This window comes from Eufriesea mexicana, unplaced genomic scaffold (assembly GCF_001483705.2).
Source record: "Eufriesea mexicana isolate 0111107269 unplaced genomic scaffold, ASM148370v2 scaffold4545, whole genome shotgun sequence".
Classification (NCBI taxonomy): Eukaryota; Metazoa; Arthropoda; class Insecta; order Hymenoptera; family Apidae; genus Eufriesea; species Eufriesea mexicana.
Genome location: NW_016912511.1, coordinates 120,521 through 138,945, shown reverse-complemented (window position 1 = coordinate 138,945; position 18,425 = coordinate 120,521). Strand labels below are relative to the sequence as shown.

Below are 18,425 nucleotides of genomic sequence, written 5' to 3'. Positions count from 1 at the left end.
TTATATAACGAGTTTAAAAGCAAGACAGAATAGTGTTCAGTCCAGTGACAAGTTTGATACATCACGTGGTCAACGATCCGTTGCATACGGGCCTGATTTCATACGACACACGTAAATTCACTAGAATTATCTTCAAATAACTGATCGTCCTGATTCAATGCTCATTTCATCTCCGATGATAGTCATCCCGTATATGTCAATCTTTCCCCGCCATTCACACTTTCGTAAAACACAAATTCACGATTATTTGAAAATAAATCTGAATATATTCGGCAAAATTGTTCATTTTAATACTTATTTATTCGTACAGTGAATTATAGAAATATTCGTACCCCATAACACTCAGCATCCTTTCTTATTAAAATATTAATTAAACTATAATTATGTTAATTAAATTGTCAATTGATAGAACCTTTATTGCAAAATAAAAATTCGTGGTAGCACAATTAAGAATTAACGTAAAGTGTCGTAGAATTAATATTGTAACAACATTAGTATAGCCATTTGTCATAGGTAGAAATGGAAATATTCACGAATTTAATCTTGTTTAACGTTTGGCTTTGTTCCATACGAATTGTTCTCACCGATCAGGATTTCGATGTTCATTTTGCAAAACAATAGTAATCATTGGAATTAGGCTATTATTGGAAGACTACGAATGCTTCTGTGGCTCAGTGTTCGCAGTACAGTTTCCATCGTTACATAAAAATATAATAAAAATGAATAATAAATTAAAGAGCAAATATGAAGTACCACAGAAAGTGAAGTAGGATCGATGCTGATAATTACTTGGAGAGTCGTTGAGAAAATTCATGGCACGGTTATAAAATTGATATGCAAAATACGACTCTCGTATAATTAGAGGATTAATAAATTTTCTTCAGGGCAATAAATTGCATGATACGACAGATGGAACCTTGTCTGAGTGGAAGTATATTATTCCTTAATAAGATGCGCAGCGAGGTTCATTTACCAAACATGGAAGTGGCAACTGGGCGTAGTTACTTGCCCTTAATATCCTAAACCATAACGCCACCGACTGTGATTTGTTACAACGATAAATTGCCCCCAACTTAAGTCCCGATCGTGAATACGATTTACGGCTGTGTGATTTGTAGCTGCTCGGAAGTAGTCGCGCATCGCCAATCGCTTATGGGGATATTTGTTTCAGTGGGAGACATTCGTTTTCATGGCGCCACGTTCAACACCGAACGTTAATGAACCGAACTGCAACATGGATGAATTATAGCCGTCGATGAGATTAAGAATGAGAGAACAGTCGTCGAATGTTAATGGATGCCATGAAATCTCGTATGGGTGCTCTGGAAAGCGATAACATGATTTACGTGGACTTGGATTCCGCTAAAACCCTTTTCGATAAAATACGAATCTCGCTGGACGTATATATCCATTTGAAATATCCGAGGATAAAATTTCCAAAACCGTGGAGAATTTATTGGGAATGGGTCGACTCGGTGCGAAGTTTCATCGTGAAATAAGTTGCGAAAAATAGTCAATTTTCCAACGAAATTACGCTCAGGGTATAGAGGGGGCTGTACGCTTTCAAACGCGCTTAATTTTAAGTTGATACGCCTATCCGTTCCCGAGATACGAGCCTTTAAAGTTTACCATTGATGTGCCGCCGAGATTCCCGGAATTAAGCTCCACCCACCACTCTTTTCCGGGAAATGCGTACGAGCGCGCCTCAGTATAGTAAAAAACCCGCTGAGTCGGCACCCTTCAATGGTTGGCGGGAGGGGGAATAGGTCAGTGATGCGTGCGAGTGAGAGGTCCAAGCGTGCGAGTGAAAGGCCGAGTGTGCGAGTGGGAAATCCGAGCGTGCGAGGTAGACAGCGCTAGTCAGGCATGGAAAATTGCGGTCCGATTTAAGCGACGATATCTCGGTAACGGAGAGCCATATCGGGATGAAACGAAAACCACTTTAAAGGGGAAGCTTCCGGGCTTCTGAGGGTGTAAGGAGAAGTTTACTAGGGTGACGTGTGGCGGAGTTACGCGGGGAATAAGAATCCCAAGTTTTAATGGTCCATCGTGGTCTTAATTCCTTGGTAGCTCTGGTGGTAACTAATTTCACAATTAATGAATGATGAATAATACCCTCATATGATACGGAGGAACAGTGTGTGCAGGTAGGATCCCCGCCATAATGAATTACTAACGTTAAAAAATGTTTTTATGCTACCATTTTAAAGCTTGCTACTGCCTTATTTGAAAACCGATTTTCTCCTTGTTTTTATGGAAATATATAATGTTTATGTATTATTTTGTACGTATGCTCCCTGTTATTCTTTCGTATAACCTTTTTGGGGGGGTTGTATTGTTCATAGGGAGAGGAGAGCCAGTATGACGTGAACGGAGTGTTCGAGTGTCTTCCCTGTGCGGAGGGTTGCGAATCCTGTGAGGATGATTCGCCTTGCGTGGTGTCCTTGAACTGGCTGATGAGGACCGCCATCCTCATTCTGGAATGCTGTGTCATCGCCTGTCTCCCAGCAGTCGTCCTTTTCACTTGGAAGTATGGCAACGTGAAGGTAAGTAACAAACATTTCCATAAATGTACCTATATATATGTAGACAAATTATGTAGTATAATGTAGACAAATTATTTATTTACTCAGGATATACTCCAAAAACAATTCTTACGTGACAAAATTTCTCACGAGGAAGAGATGATAGTATTCCACATACGAAATATTTTAATCATTTTCACAAACTTTGATGAATTTAGATTTAATTTAAGAGAAACTAAATATTGGAAAGTATTACCATACGTATCGACGATTCGTGATTATATTCTCTATCTCATCATCATATTTCGAGTCTCATTTATCCCTTGAAAAATATGCTCCTCTTCATCGAGACCATTGTTTGATATGTTTTACTCGAAACCTGGTGTAGTCGAAACCTGGTGTAGTCGAAACTCCTCGACGTTCTTAAGGTGAGAGTCTGGCTCTCGATGATCTTTAATTAACGGCATTCAATCTAGATTTAAAATAATTTAAATCCCTCGATGTCTCTTTGATACCGGGTCAGCTTCCTTTGCGAAAGTCATTCGAATCGTTGAGAATCCCATTGGGCAGACCTGTCCACCGTCAAAGGAGACTGCTTTAATCCAGTCCAACGAACCTTCTGTTCAGGGAGCAGTCGAGGAACTGCTGGAGAAAGATTCAACGACGAATGCTGACCCACGGCTGAAAATTAATTAACCCAAGACCAGTCTGACTTCCCAACACGATTATTTCACTGTCGGTGACTCTATCCGACCTTTTCCCGCTTCAGAATGCAGATTGGATCTCTGCATTGCAAAGTTGTGGTGTAGTTTTCCACGTAAACCGAGATTGTCCCCTGATCTATCTAACTCTCGACGCCTGGCTGGCTCCTGAGTCAAGGGATTTCAGTTAGCTTGACGTGAAAGGTTACCTGCAAAACCCATACCGTCTACTTTTTCCCATTTTCTATTTTTCCTTCCATTCACGACGATAATGGCTGGGACCCAATCGAATCAGGGAACAATCGTGTCGAAACGTCGAACATCGGCCAGCCAGACCAGTTTTCCATTCCTGCCCGATAATGGAAACTCTTTGGTCAACGAATCCTATCCTGTCCAATCATCCAGCGTGATTAAAGAGAGAAAAGCGTGGCTCTGTACGCTTGACAGCTGGGTGCAGTCGCTCCCTGGACGAAATATTCTCTCGGGCTGGCCTATCCTGAGCCTTCGATGATTGCTCGTTCTGCGTTCGCAGTTTTGGAAAATAACGACGTTCCCAGAAATTAAAAACTCGACCTAACTCGATGGTAGATCTGACTCGATCTCATCGACTGAGATTGACTCTCAGTCCGTTTAGTATAGTGGATCCCAATAGATCATAGGGTCTCTCATGCAGACACGGATATTTGCTGTCACTTTCTACTACTTAACTACTATTTAACTACTTCTTTGACATACCAAGTTCATCGAAAATAGCCACATTATTACTTCATCGGGAATTTAATGGACATGAATGACACGTCTAACTTTGAGGTCTAGAAGATAAGTGAGAAGGACCATCAATTCATTAAAATATATTTAATTCGATAGAGGGTTACACACTTTTTGATTGACACAGTTAAATAGGATCTTCCTTTGTTTCAACTTTCTGTATATAAAATCACGATTTTATAAAAGATTGCAAATATAGTAATAAATATGAACAGAAATCTATGAACAAAATACAATGAAGTGTCAAAGTGGACTGTACTTTCAGAGCATAGTAAACTGGACAGGATTCTAAAACTGTCTTGGACTCCTAGACAGTACATAAATTTGGTACTCCAGTTTGTAGAAAGTTCGAATCGACAAAACACGAAATTACTATAATAATTGAACTAGGTGCAGATCATTCATTTTCTATTTTCCTGTTTCCTCGAATTTATTGAATACTATTTTCAGTATACTTCATTGAAGGAAAGTAGTGAAGACACTTCGAGTATAGTTCTTATGGTGAAATTTTAGAAAATGTTTCCTCTAAAGAACCTGTTAGATATCTTTATCGATGATTTAATGAATTATCGTCGAAAATCGTGAAAACTTGCATATGAGTTAAAAGAAGCTAAATATTATGGTGGAATGTTAAGTTTTGATGGACGCAGAATGACGTCCCACGGTAATACACGTATAAAGTTTGCTGATGAGATTCATTAATATAAAGTTTTCAAGCCATTCTGTGTACCATGAAATTTTACTACATAAAATGAGAAAAAGCTCGTATGTTGAAGTAATAAGTACGAATATACCGTAAATAAAGAATTTAATTCATAGTTTTATGGTTTATAAAGGTTTTTCCGGTCGTATTTTTCAGTTATGAAATTCCATGGATCAATTGTCCGATGCATTGTTGAATTTTGATGGATTTCAGAACTATCGATGAAAGAATAATAGAATATTTATATTAGTTTGTTTATAATTTTATGAATTATTCAAATTTTTCTCATCGAACCTGCAGAACGACAGAATTTCCAGCTTCTTACTGATGGAATATTCAGAGAATCTAGCGTCTCCTAACGGATTCCATTGATAATTCCATAAATTCTAAAAATCCTCGCGACGAAATCATGAAACAGGATGATCCGAACGCCTGCACAACGGAATTGCTTTTCAATCGTGGCATCGAGGCTGGAACAGCCTCGAGTTAATAAATTCGCTTTAATTAACCGGAAACGGGCCGAAACCTAAGCTTCGAGGCACTTCCTGCAACTACCGCCCCAAGTTGTTACGAGAATTTATTACACAAATCGCCCAAAGACAGGATTGTTTCTGGCGGGTTCGAGAGTTTCCACGCCATGTCATCGCTGATAAGATTTCGACACGGATTATGAACCCTCCAACCTCCTACTATACTAATTTACTTAATAGTAAACCTAACCTACAACCTACTCGTCGATGGTATTACTTGCCTTACCTAATTTAAATTATTTGTTTATTTATTCCTCTTATTGGACGATTTTTATTTATCTATTTCGATGGATGTGAACCCGGTTTATAGTAAAATAGTTTAAATGGAAAATATTCAAATGAAACCACAATGGTACATGCTTTTTAAAATTCTAGATTCACAGAAGTGTTTAAAAATTATTGTATAGTATAAGGTGCAATTAAAATTGTGAACCCTGTAAAATTGTTGAAACTATATCGAGTATAAAAATTACAAATTCGAGTGTTGTCATAAACATGTTCTGCTGATTATGTTATAAATGTATATTCATTGCTGATTATGTCATAAATGTATATCCATTGCTGATTATGCCACCTAAAATTCATTTTCCATTATTCGGATATCTAAATGACATTAGTGTCTGTTCTTATTATAGTTTATCCCGTGCTATAGTGTCTAAAGCATTTGATAATTCGAAAATGTTATGCTAGGGCTTGTATTTTGACTTTAAGGAACCATTTCTTTCATTATTAGAACATTTATGAGATATATCTTGATAATAAACATTTACAACATAAATCAAATAGTTCCTGTGAAAAATTAGGTGTTCTAATTGACCAGAGAGGCAAGAGTAAGTTATTAGGACCTAGAAGCTATAGCAAATATAAAAATTATCTCATAAATCCTCAGAGTTAGTTCACCCTAGCTTTCACAAATTATTTTGGGACACAGACACCTAATCAGCTGTTTATTTCTTCGTTTCTTTCTCTCATTTTTCCTTACAATTTTGGTAAAAATCAGTATTCATAGTATATTTTATAGTACTTTCTATGGTACTTCCTTTCTAGCCAATTGCTGTTGAGAAACCTGACCAACCTTGAACCTTGAACCTTGAACAATCCTTGAAATTTTATCCAAAAAGGTAACACTTTAAACGTGAGAGAACAAAGTTTAGCCAAAGAAGATCCAGTTTAGTTCAGACATTCAGCTCCAGCTTATCAGCCAGTTTAGATCAGGCTCAGTGAAGAGTCTCGATCCATCTCAATTAGTCAATTAGTCTCAATCAGGCTGTTTAGCCAGCAGTCGAGTTCTGCAGCTCAGTTCAGTACGACGATTCATTTGTGTTAACTGTTCCAATCCTTTCAAACTATGCTATTAAATCATTCCACTCTAATGAAGACATTCGTTCAAATATAAAACCGGTGTAAAATATTCAACCTATCCTCAGGACACTTCATCTTAGAATAATCTAATTCTCGCAGTTCAAACGTGTCATCTAGGCTGACAGCTTCAGATAGGAAACTAAATCGATTTATGAATTCTCTATCAGCAGGTTGAGCCAGTTTATGGTGTTCCAATCTGGAGACTAAATCAGCCATGTTATGGAGTTTCAGAGATGAAGTAGAATCACTCACTTTACAGACTCCCAATCTGCAGATTGAATCTGTCACTTTATGGAGCTTTAATCAAAAAATGAAACCAGTCAGTCTATAGAGTCTCAACTAAAGAGTCTAATCAGTCAGCTACTCGAATCAGGTGCCACTGGAACCCCTAAGTTGAAGATTAAAATCAAATTCTGACAATTATAGTCAGGTTCCATCATAGTGTAGAGTTTTTAGAAAGAGTCCTTGGGAAGAGTGATTGGAAGAGAGTTGTATTTTAGTTGAAACAGTCGAGTTGTAATTGTGTTGTTAAGTTGTAGTTGTAGTTGATCTATCTATATTCGTAGGCTTTATCGCCACCACGCATTGTCAATCCATTATTACTAATTAATAAATAGAGTACTATTATTTACCACCACCATAGTCTCTACAATAGTAATCAATGCTAGTAGTTAAAATCTCAGTTCTGGAACTGAGAAATTAGGTGTTTGAATTAGGTAGTGTCCAAAGTTGGTAGTCCAAACTTAATTATCAATTTATGGGGATGCACTGTGACCCTAGCAAATGCTCTCAGGCTAGTCTGAATAGATCTGTATGTATCTATCGAGTACTTGGGATAATACAAAATTGGTGTTTTACAATTTTTATTGAAAAGCAGAGGAATCATGGGAACCTACAAAAGCCTTTCAACGTGACTTTGAAAACTTTAAGACTGCAGGGTAGAGCTCAAAATGCGTTCCATTGTTTGGCCTAACCCTGGACTCTCAATCGAACCAATCATAATCTGCTGTGAATTTTTATATCATCTTTGTAGTATCGCAGGATTACCACCTCGTGTATAGGTGACTTTAGTTTGGAAGGTCGCCGGGGATTCGAGGGCCAGGTCGGTCGGCAAAACCCCGGCGATGCGTCAGGCCCTTAGCATGACCATATTTGCTCATGTTGGGGTAGGCTTTTGGGGAAGATATAAAGGAAGGCAAAAATGGTTAGCGGACAGTTCTTGTGTAGAGTTTTTAGGAACAGTTCTTGGAGAGTTCTTGGGAAGAGTGGTCAGAACAGAGTTGTATTTTAATTGTAACGGACTGAGTTGTAATTGTGTTGTTAAGTCGAGTTATAGTTGTAATTGATATATCTATATTCGTAGACTTAATCGTCATCCACACATTGTTAATTCAGTATTATTTAACCACCACCATAGTCTCTACATCTTTATAACTGGAATTTAAAATGGAAGAATCTCTAACATTATTACCTCGTCCCTGCAATTTCTCCTGACCGTTTCGACGTTAAAATTTTTTCTTCTCTCTCTTGAAAAATTCGTCGTTAATAAAAATATGGTTGGACAGCGATTCCAACCTTCGTTAATTCGTTCATGCCCGCCAGAATTCATTCATTCCCTCATTTTACAGCCGTCGTGCCGGTATGCAATATTCAGCGCCATTTTTATTCGGTTATACGCGTCTATTTATGGCCGGCGGCCATTTGCCAGAGCTGCTTAATCGACGTGAAATTTGGCGCTTTGGAAATGGATTTTTAATTTTCTTGTCCGGTGACAAATTTTATCTCGTTTTTCCATCAGTTTTGTTCATTGGATCATTATATTGAAATCATTCTCACGGATTGCACTTTTTAACGAGAAACTGGTCGAATGAATGGCGGACGATTTACATGTTTTGAGTTAGTGCAATAAAATTACAGCAAACGGGGCGATTGTTCGTCATCGTTTTATTTAAAATTCGATTTTTCACGGAGTACTGTCAATTCTATATTCTCATCTTTGGTTTTTCACAGAGAGAAATTGGGAATATTTCAAATTGTAGAATAATGTGAAAATTAATTTTAGAAACTGATAAACCACTGCGTTGTTTTTCTATCTCGTTTCCTGCTATAAATCACGAATATTAGAAGTGATCCTAAAGTTTCGAGCAACGGTGTTCATATATCTGCACGTCCAGTTTTTTGGTTGTTTCTCATTTTTTCGAGTTTTACTTGGCATATTTATTACACGTTCCATTAGATGAAAAAAAATATTTTTTATTGAGATCGTTGAAGTTGTCTCAATACCTCTTAGTTGACAGGCAAACAGAAGCTATGAGTGTATAAACCATTTGAAGGTGACCATGGAAACTGTTTGAAAAAAAAAAAGAAAAAAAAAAGGAAAAAAGAGGTATGGGAAATATAATAGGATTTTTCACGAATTTTTTTTCAACGTCACCAGTATTTTTTTCCAGAGAAGCTGTTCAAAGTGATGTCCATTGGCAGTATCATATTTCTTCCGATTTCTTTTGACGTGATAGATCCATAAACTACGAGCTTGTTCTGCGTCAGGAAAAATAATTATTCCTATTGGGATTAAAGTATTTAATTGATTGACAACGTGTCCTGAATAAAACGTGTCCAAATAAAATTTGGAGAATTTAATTTCATGTTCATTGGGATTTATTATAATATCATTGGCAATTAAGACTCTCGGGACAGATATTATATCACCTGATCATCGAATTAATGTTATTTTATACGATTCACGTATATCTTGTTAAATATTTGCATTTTGTTATCTACGTCATTATTTTGTCGCTCGGAATTCGATATGTCGTTTTATTATTTCCTCTGCGATAAACACAGACACGTCTCACCGAATATAGTTCACTATCGGAATTTTTTCGCCGATTTCCCGAGCCCTGTTTTCTTTCGACTCGTGCTTAACGGAGGGAAAAAATTCTCTTCCTTTTTCAAATCTATTGTTTCCCCGCGTTGTTTTCGAACCGCCTTCCTCAATCAGAGAACCCTTTTTTCGCGATTTCGCCGGCAGACCTTTTCCCAGAGTCTGCAGATTTTGACACGCTTGCTTCTCCGAATTTCTCCCCTTCTTTCCCTCCGTGACGGACCCTCGTGTGATCGTGGAAACTCGCACGAACAACTTTTCGTCGCGCTCGACGAACGCCGGGTACAGCAACGTCGAACTCGATTTCACGAGAAAGTTGCACGACTTTTTTGCGAATCGTGATATTTTTCGCTGAACAGCGCCGTTTTTTCGTTTGTCGCGTAATTAAAACCTCAAGTGTACGCCCTAATTATCGCTGTGTAAAATATTCCCATATATTCGACGTGTTTGACATCGTTTATGACACATACATGTGCGAAGTAGTCGTTCGATTACATTCAATTTCCCACTCTTATTTACTCTGTAAACTTCTATAATCCTAGTTTTGTCCTCAAATTCGTTGGTGTTGAATTTTCTTGTTATTCTTGTCACTCTTGCTAACCATCGACACCCTTGAGACACACGGGTTTACGAGCCCAGATCACGTAAAGTAACTTAGAAGAATGGGAAAACTATACTTGGTTCAACCAGAACTGACAGGAAGTATGAACAACGTAATGTGAAGAGTGCGTGATCAGAACAGGACTGGACACCTTTTTCTGACCTAAGGAAAGAAGCTAGACTTCACATACAACTAGGGCCTGGGGGGGCTAAGGGTTCTTTTCGTTATCCGTCCCTGAACGTCAACTTTTACAGCCACTCAACTGCAACCATAGCACTGATCACATTCTTTGTTTTTAAATCTTCCTTGAACGAAGAAGAAGAGAAAGAGAAGGGATTTTATAGTATTCCGAGTTATGGAGACTCATTTGGAACTAGACTCAACACTGGAAGGAATATATAGTTACTTATCCCTATACTAAAACTCAACGCTGTAAAGTGTACACCACCTTCTAGGAATGTGTATATAGAGAAAGGATTTTATAGTATTCTAAGCTATGAGACTCATTTGGAACTGGATTCAACACTGGAAGGAATATATTGTAGTTACTTGTCCCTATGCTGAACTCAACGCAGTAGAATGTACCGTCTAGGAATTTGTATATATACAGCGGCGATGTGGTGGAAGCACCAGCGAGAAACGGAAGACATCTGTCGTTGGCGCGGCGAAACAACGGAAATTTACACGCCTGAGAGCGTGCGAACATTATCTAACGTGTGGAGTTGTTTATCGTAACTACGGTGGAAAATCCTGCTTGCTAAGTTATATTTGAGCCTCGTAATAATTTTCATTGGTATTACAAGAGGAATACCTTGCTTCCAAGGGTTCGGTCCATACACGTAAAATAAAACCACGTTGCCACGAGAGTTAAATTGTTCTTGCCAAAAAATTATTTAACCTTTGGTGGAAAATTATTTACAATTAAATATTTATAAAGTGATATTGTAAAGTGATATTTGTTTGGTTAGGTTAAAATTGCACTATAGTAAATAATTTATAGTAAGGCTCTTACCGATTTTTAAATATTATATAAGAATTATTTTATAGAAATTATCGAACGCAATAAAAGAATTATAAACTTAACGTTATTGGGTGTAATGTCAGCACTCGACTCTTTATTTACAAAGTTGTCAGAAAGAGAATAAACTTTTTTCTCGAAAAATTAAAATATGTTCCGTTATAATAAATGTTACACAACAGCTTGACGTCAAATAACGTTTCTGGCACAGCATTATATAGTTTGACATGCAAAACGCATAGCAGGAAATATTTTTCTGCTGAAAATACTGCCAGAGAGAAATCCTAGTGCTATCGAAAAAGCCATTAAAATTTCAAAACGGGAAACAAGGATAAAATGTTTTGAGGGAAAGTTAATGAAGTCTCTAATATTTACAATAATATGACAGAAGGATTTATTAATACCATGACGTTATGTAGCATAATTTCTGTTACTGATTAAAAATATAATTTTAAGATTTTTTTATTGGCTTTAAAAATACCGAAAAACAAGTGCGTCACGTACAAATGGTATTAATTAAAGTTGAAAGTATGATGGAAATAAATAGATATACGCAGTTTGAAATTAACAAACTGTTTATTACATGAAAAAATATTCCAAATAAAAGTTGTTCAGTATAAAGAGGAGCATTTAATATAATTATTAGCTTCCCGTTATTTCCCATTTTTTATCATGCTATGAAGTTCTACTTGAATCACATGATTCAAAATGGTTTTGCAAACTCGGTAAGTAAACAGAATTAATACACACGGTGTGAAGAATCAATAATGCCGTTTAATTTTTTAATACGATAAATAAAATATTTGAAACGGGTTATTTTGAGAATTTTAATATTAAATATAATATTTAATATTCCATGAAATTTGTATTAATAAAATTCATTTTATTAACTTTGCACTCGAGGGGCGACTCTCAGTCGTCATTTAATCAATTTCGAAAAATCGTTATTAATTAATATCTCGAATTTAAAAATGCCCAACGACGCGTGGAATATCGAGGTAAAATAATTCTACGTTTTATTGTTAATTTGCACTTCTTATTTACCGTTTTGAAAATATAGTCGATTTTATGGCAGAAAGTCTTTGAATTGCTATGTTTCTGTAACGAAAGGATCGCCGAGTGCAAAGGGTTAAATGTGAACTAGCAATTAAATTAAAAATTAAAAGATCTCTCCGACAGGCAACCTTAATTCGTGTTAAAAATGATTGGTAGCAGCGATGCAAAATGTAAACGAATTATTTATATATTAAATTCACGCGTGACGAGAAATTTTTAATAATCTTTTCCGTTTGTTAACAAAAATGTCATTTATATCTGGTGGAATGTATGAAAGGAAAACGTTTTACAATGCAATTGAAATATTATTGCAAATTACTGTAGGGGACATGTTTCCAACAGCACTCGTTTCTCACACTGCCTAATTGTCCTGTTTACGCTTTTCAATAATTACACCCTCGCAAACTCATCACATACCAATTTGAAATATCGACCATCACAATCGTGTGAATTAAATTTAATTAAAGTCATAAATCAATAATTAACAAGGAAACGAAGTAAAATAATTATTGTTAGTCGTTGTCCCAGTTTTATAATTATTTATCGATATTTAAATACGTTTAAAATTTAGACAACAGTGTCCATTATGATTTCATTTGGTTATTTTCGCAGGTATTTTCATAAAAATTTGAATGTTTCCAATAATTTGGAATATTTGCAATGAAAGTATTTTATAGGAATTAATTACTCGCTTCATTATAAATTGCTATTCGTTTTCACATTAAAGCACGTGATAAGAGTGTTTGAAACGTTGATTTTATATATCAGGTATGGAAATTTCATATATAAATTAATGGTTATTTACGATTATTATTGCATTCGCGTATTATTAGTTTTAAATTGGAAATTAAACTAAGTGAAAAACATTGCGGATATTCACAGTGGAACTTTGTTGGAAAATTAAATATTTAAATTTTATCTGCTATTCATTAAAACTTTACTGATGGAAGAATATTTGAATTTTGATACGTCGTAATTTTATTATACCTTCAGAAAATATGACAAATAATTCCAGGGTAAATATTGTAAAATGATTTAAATTTTCATCGATTTCTCGTCGAAAGAATTGATATTTAAATTATGCATTATTATGCCATTGTTCATTAAAATATGTCTAGAACGATTCCCAGCATAAAATATCGAAAATATTTCAAACATTCGACGTGAAGTCCAATTAAATATAAATTATAACGAATAGTAATTATATTAAAGGTTATACAAATGTATAATAAAATCTCACAAGTAGACACACATACAGCTACCATACTATACCATAATATAATATACAGACCACGTTCGAATTTTTCACTATATTGTATAGTATAATATATCTTATAGTAACATCTCATATTATACCATATTACTCTCTAGTAGAGTATTTAATTCTACAAAGATCTCATACCTATCAAATTTACATAATACTAATTAATAAACATGGAAAAGAACTATACATGTATATAGATGTAACTTTTCCATTAATTTTAATTAGTTCTTAAATATTAATTAGTTCAACAAAAGTTTATCAAAAGTATTAAAACTCTTTGAAAAAAGAAAATAATAATAATAACGTAAAATAATTCCAAATCAAACCAAACCCTTTTCAAAAGTTCTAAGAAATAAAGGTATTGCGATTCAGACCTGACTAAAGCCATTTCAATCATCGAAACGTATTTGTACGAAAAACTTGTTACTAAAAAGCGTTAATTTCTTTGTTGTGCCCGATTATTATCCTCAACGAGCCAAATCGCGTTGGCAAATCAAAATATCAGAGGACAAAGGCACCCATTATTCGAAATAACGTTTCGAAATGATATTTCGACCCGGCCCTCTATCGAATCTGCAACGATGACCGCTTTACGAGCCGCGAAACGCAACAAGTTGCAGAATTCCGACACCAACCTGGCATTTGTGTGTACACGTGTATGTGCATCCCCTTGTTGAAGACCACTTGCTAAACCAGCGACTAAAAATTTCGAAATTTTTTAATTCAAATGTCGTGTGTATCACGTTCCTCCCAATTTTAAACCGATAATTTTGGGATAATAATTAACACCAAATTTATCACAAATCGAAGAATAAGTTTTTAACTTTCGATTAAAATTTTGCTTTCAGTTTCATCGATTTGATCACTTAATTACGAGATTTTTGTTCCAATATACATTACGATTAATTTTTCAATGTTACCTGTTATTTCATTATTTTCTTCTTTTCCTTGAGTGTTTTCTTTTATTTTTTTTGTCACTGGTTATTTGACCAGTCACGTTAGGTTAGCTATAGTGATCGGAAAGATAAAATATTTTCTTTTATATAGTCGAAAATGAAATTAGAACGTTTTATGTTTTGATTTCTTCGCTTACGATATCGTGTGAGACTCGTGGTAAGGAAGCAGGGTCAAACACGAGTATGACGTGTGACAGACGTGGTAAGGAAATCGGGTCATACACGAATATGACGTGTGAGAGACGTGGTTCGTAGATGGGGTCGAACGTAAACAACACGGGCCAGACTCGTGATCAATTTTCGTCGATGTCTTTCTGTCTCAGTTGCGTGTTATTCTTTGCCACGTTAATACGAAATGGCTCGACGTGTGACTGATTTTCTTGTCGATTGTGCCACGCCTCATTGCTACTTTGACAGTTTTCGAACGTGAGTTTGTATTTATTTTACATTCTTACAATTGCTTCACTATTCTGAGAAAAATTTATGGTGGGTGCTAGAGTTGTCCTTGGCCAATAGTAGAGGAATCAATTTGAAGCTTTTCGTTGGACACAGAGAAGATACTTCCGAATTTATTTTGTCAAGCAAACTGGTAATTTACATAGCTAGAAATATAATAATCTATACTTACTATTTTGATTAAAATAGTGGCGCAAGGGGTTGAAATAGCATCGATAAATTGCCGAATAACTGTTGCGAAAGAAATTTTAATTCCGTTATTTAATTAAGCTTGTAATGTAGTGTATAATGTATAAGTTATTACCTGTTTCAATATCCGTGTTCATGAATATTGACGGTTTCTAGTTCACGTGAAACTAGTATGTGGTACATGTATACTATATATATTATATTCTGCGTATCGTAGTTCCTAGTTAATATTCATGTTCTGTTCGTACTATATTCATACTAACTCGAATAATTTTCAATATATAACCTACACGTCAGTAGTTAAATATATTGATTCAATAAGTTGCTAATCGAAAATGTAGCTATATAAATTTCCAACTGATAGATTACAGTAGCAAAACTGTTTCCTTCTTGAATGAAATGTCGTCAAAAATAAACGCAAGTGCCTCCTAAAATTTTAAAATTTTATTAAAATTTTATTGGACTCCTGAGACAAGGAAAATGGGAAGTTAATTAATAAATTAAATTAAATTGATTAAAATCAATGAAATTATTTGGGCATAATAAACTCTATTAATCAAGAGAAATTTAATTTATTTTTAATAAAATATAGGAAACGTAAAATTTAGAAAATTAAATTTCTATTTTGACACCAATATGTAAGTAAGAATACATGTCTCGTTTCTCAGTACATGTGACCATGTGTATACACGAAAATTCATTATTTTCATCATTGTTCAAGGAACATCATGTAATCGATTCATCTCGATTTTAAAAATAATTGAGACGAATAGAAATGTTGCACATATCCAGAAAATTCAAAAACTTTTCTCAGACCACAATTGCTCTGTTGTTAAAAATTCCCGTTTGGGGAACGAAATGATCATTCAAAGTCATAACTATATTCTATAAAATTCACGATCTCAGTGTCCTGGAAAAAAAAAAGAAAAAAAGAAGAAAGAGAGAGGAAAATGGAAATGACAGGAAACATTAACTATAAAAGCTGCTCTGACGTAAGACAAATTTCTAGGGCGTTTTATGGTAGAAATTTCTCGATTATTAAGCACGAATGAAAGGCCAGTCGACCAGGCCAATTTCTTGCTTCAGGTCACGAAGAAATTACCTGCGCGAGAAGAGTCTTATTTATCGATTAAAGATACAATTTTCTCGTGCTTTATGGAATCGCAGAAAGGAACGGGGAGATTCGCGGGGGTCGAGTAATTGTCTAGGAGAGCCAAGGGTACAGGGACACGCGCGATAAATTTCGTTTCCAATCGACGCAAAAATTGCTGGTGGACTGGAGTTATGTTTACGAGTTCGCCCTGGTGCTATTTCTCTTCCCCATAGGGAAAAAGAAGCGCGTTCTTTCTGTGGGAAATATCGTCGGAAAATGCCTCGAGTGTTACCAATAAAATAGTTTAAAATCAGAGAAATAAACTGGAAAAACGAAGAAATAATCGTCCATTTTATTCTAAAGAGAGATTATTTAATATTACCTAAATTCCATATGGAAATTAAATAGATCCGTTTACTAATTTCATAACTGCGAGGGAAATTCGCGAAATATTTTTAAAAATTTTGGAAACGAGTAGCAAAAAATATTTTCAGTGAGAAATTATTTGAAATTATCTGAATTCGATATAGCAACTCTTTTGTGCTAAGAAAATTCGCGAAGGTTGTTTTAAAAATCTCGAAAACAGGGAAAGAAACAAATAAATATTTCGAAGAAAGATTAAATGAAATTCCCATATTCGATATTGGAATTACGGATATTCGTTTAATAATATTTTAGAAGAAAATTTACAGAGAACCATTTTAAATTCTCGATAATAGTTATTATAGAAATTATTCTAGATTACCCAAATTCGATATTGAAATTATAAAAATTTGTTTGATTTTTAAGAAAAGAATGATTTAATTTTCCAGAAGAAAATTCTTTTTATCCCGAGGAAAATTCTTGAAGAAACCTTGAAAAATTTCGGAATAAGGAAAATAGATATTTTCGAAGAGAGAGAGTATTAAAAACAATTTTGAATTTGATATTAAACTTGAAATCGTTGCTCGAATAATTTTTTCAGCACGGTCCAATTTTTTCAACTCGAAGAAAGTTCCTGAGGGATCGCTTCCTTGGGGCATCCGGCGAAATCCACGAATAAATCGCGAGAAAACGAGGCCGCGAGCTGTTGGAATCCAAACGCACGTACGGTCGCGAGGCTGTCACTATGGCGCGTGAACAGAATAAACATGCGCGTGTAAAAGTTGGCCGGAAGCCATGCATCCAGACGATATATATATGTATATGCGTATGTATATAACAGTTTAGCGCAGAGTTGTTGCCAACGTTGCTTGTTCCTTGGGGTATAGTAACTTCCATGGGGTATACCTGGGTCGTAAAGTCGAAAATCGCCAGAGCTCACATGTTCGTGGGAATTGACGAAATGCCGAGAAGATGGGGAGTCATAGAAAACTAGCATGAGTGGTACTATACATCTCCGTTAGCTACTATATCTTACTATATATCTACTATATATCTTCAGCTGCTGTTATCTTATTAGCAATTCCTTGTCGTCGATCCAACACCTTTGAGCATTTTCTTGCATTACTATTATCCATTTCCCGATCCATTTTCCTTCTTATCTTTAAAGATTTTTCTTGTCGACTTTTTTGTCGCTGGGTTAATGGGATTTTTCTTCTGTCTTTATTTATTAGTGGAATTCTTCTTCTGACAGCATTGTGGTTCTCTTTCTTCGTTTTATTGGGATTCCATGTTTTCCTTGCGTGTTTCCTCCTGCATGTTGCAGAAATTTCTTTCCTGTTTTTCTGAGGATGTTCCTGATAATGGTGTAATATAATGATGATATTGTATTATTTTTTATTTTTCATTCTTATCTTTCTCTCAGAATTTTATTCCTTTTGTCTTGCGTACCTTGCTTTTGTATTACCGAAATTTCTTTTTGTGGTCTTTCTGCATTTATCTTTTTATTTTGTTGTTAATTTTTTATTGCTACTGCTTTTTCTTATTTAATTCTTCATACTAGAATTTTGCTCCTTTGTGATTATCTATTTTATTCTTTTTATTGTTGAATTTCCTATTTTAGAAGCTTTGTGTATTGGCCTCCTCCTCCTTTTTCATTGTTGTTTTTAGAACCCTTTTTTGCTATCTCTCTCTCTCTCTCTCTCCTTTCTTTCCTTATTGCTGGAAATGTTGTTTTTTCTTTGAATCGTTTAATTACTCGAAATGTCAGAAGAATATTCCCTCCCCCCTCCCCAACTTTCTCTTTACAGTAGTATTCTTCCTGGAGCATTGGAATATTTCCAAATCAATTTCATCACGATAGAGAATACACAAAACCCCACCACCCAAAACCTTACTCTTCTTTTCCCTACTCCATATATTTATTATATTTTTTTTTGTCCTCATCTGGGAAATGGA

The 18,425-nt window shown here is 35.2% G+C and overlaps 1 protein-coding gene across 1 annotated transcript in view; it reads left to right on the top strand.

The window, feature by feature from the left end:
* LOC108551553 (probable G-protein coupled receptor 158) overlaps positions 1–18,425 on the top strand; it is a 254,840-nt gene that overhangs the window by 149,486 nt on the left and 86,929 nt on the right. The window contains exon 5 of the mRNA XM_017905767.1: positions 2,346–2,546. Within this exon, the coding sequence (XP_017761256.1) occupies positions 2,346–2,546 (201 nt within the window). The remainder of the gene's footprint in view (positions 1–2,345; positions 2,547–18,425) is intronic.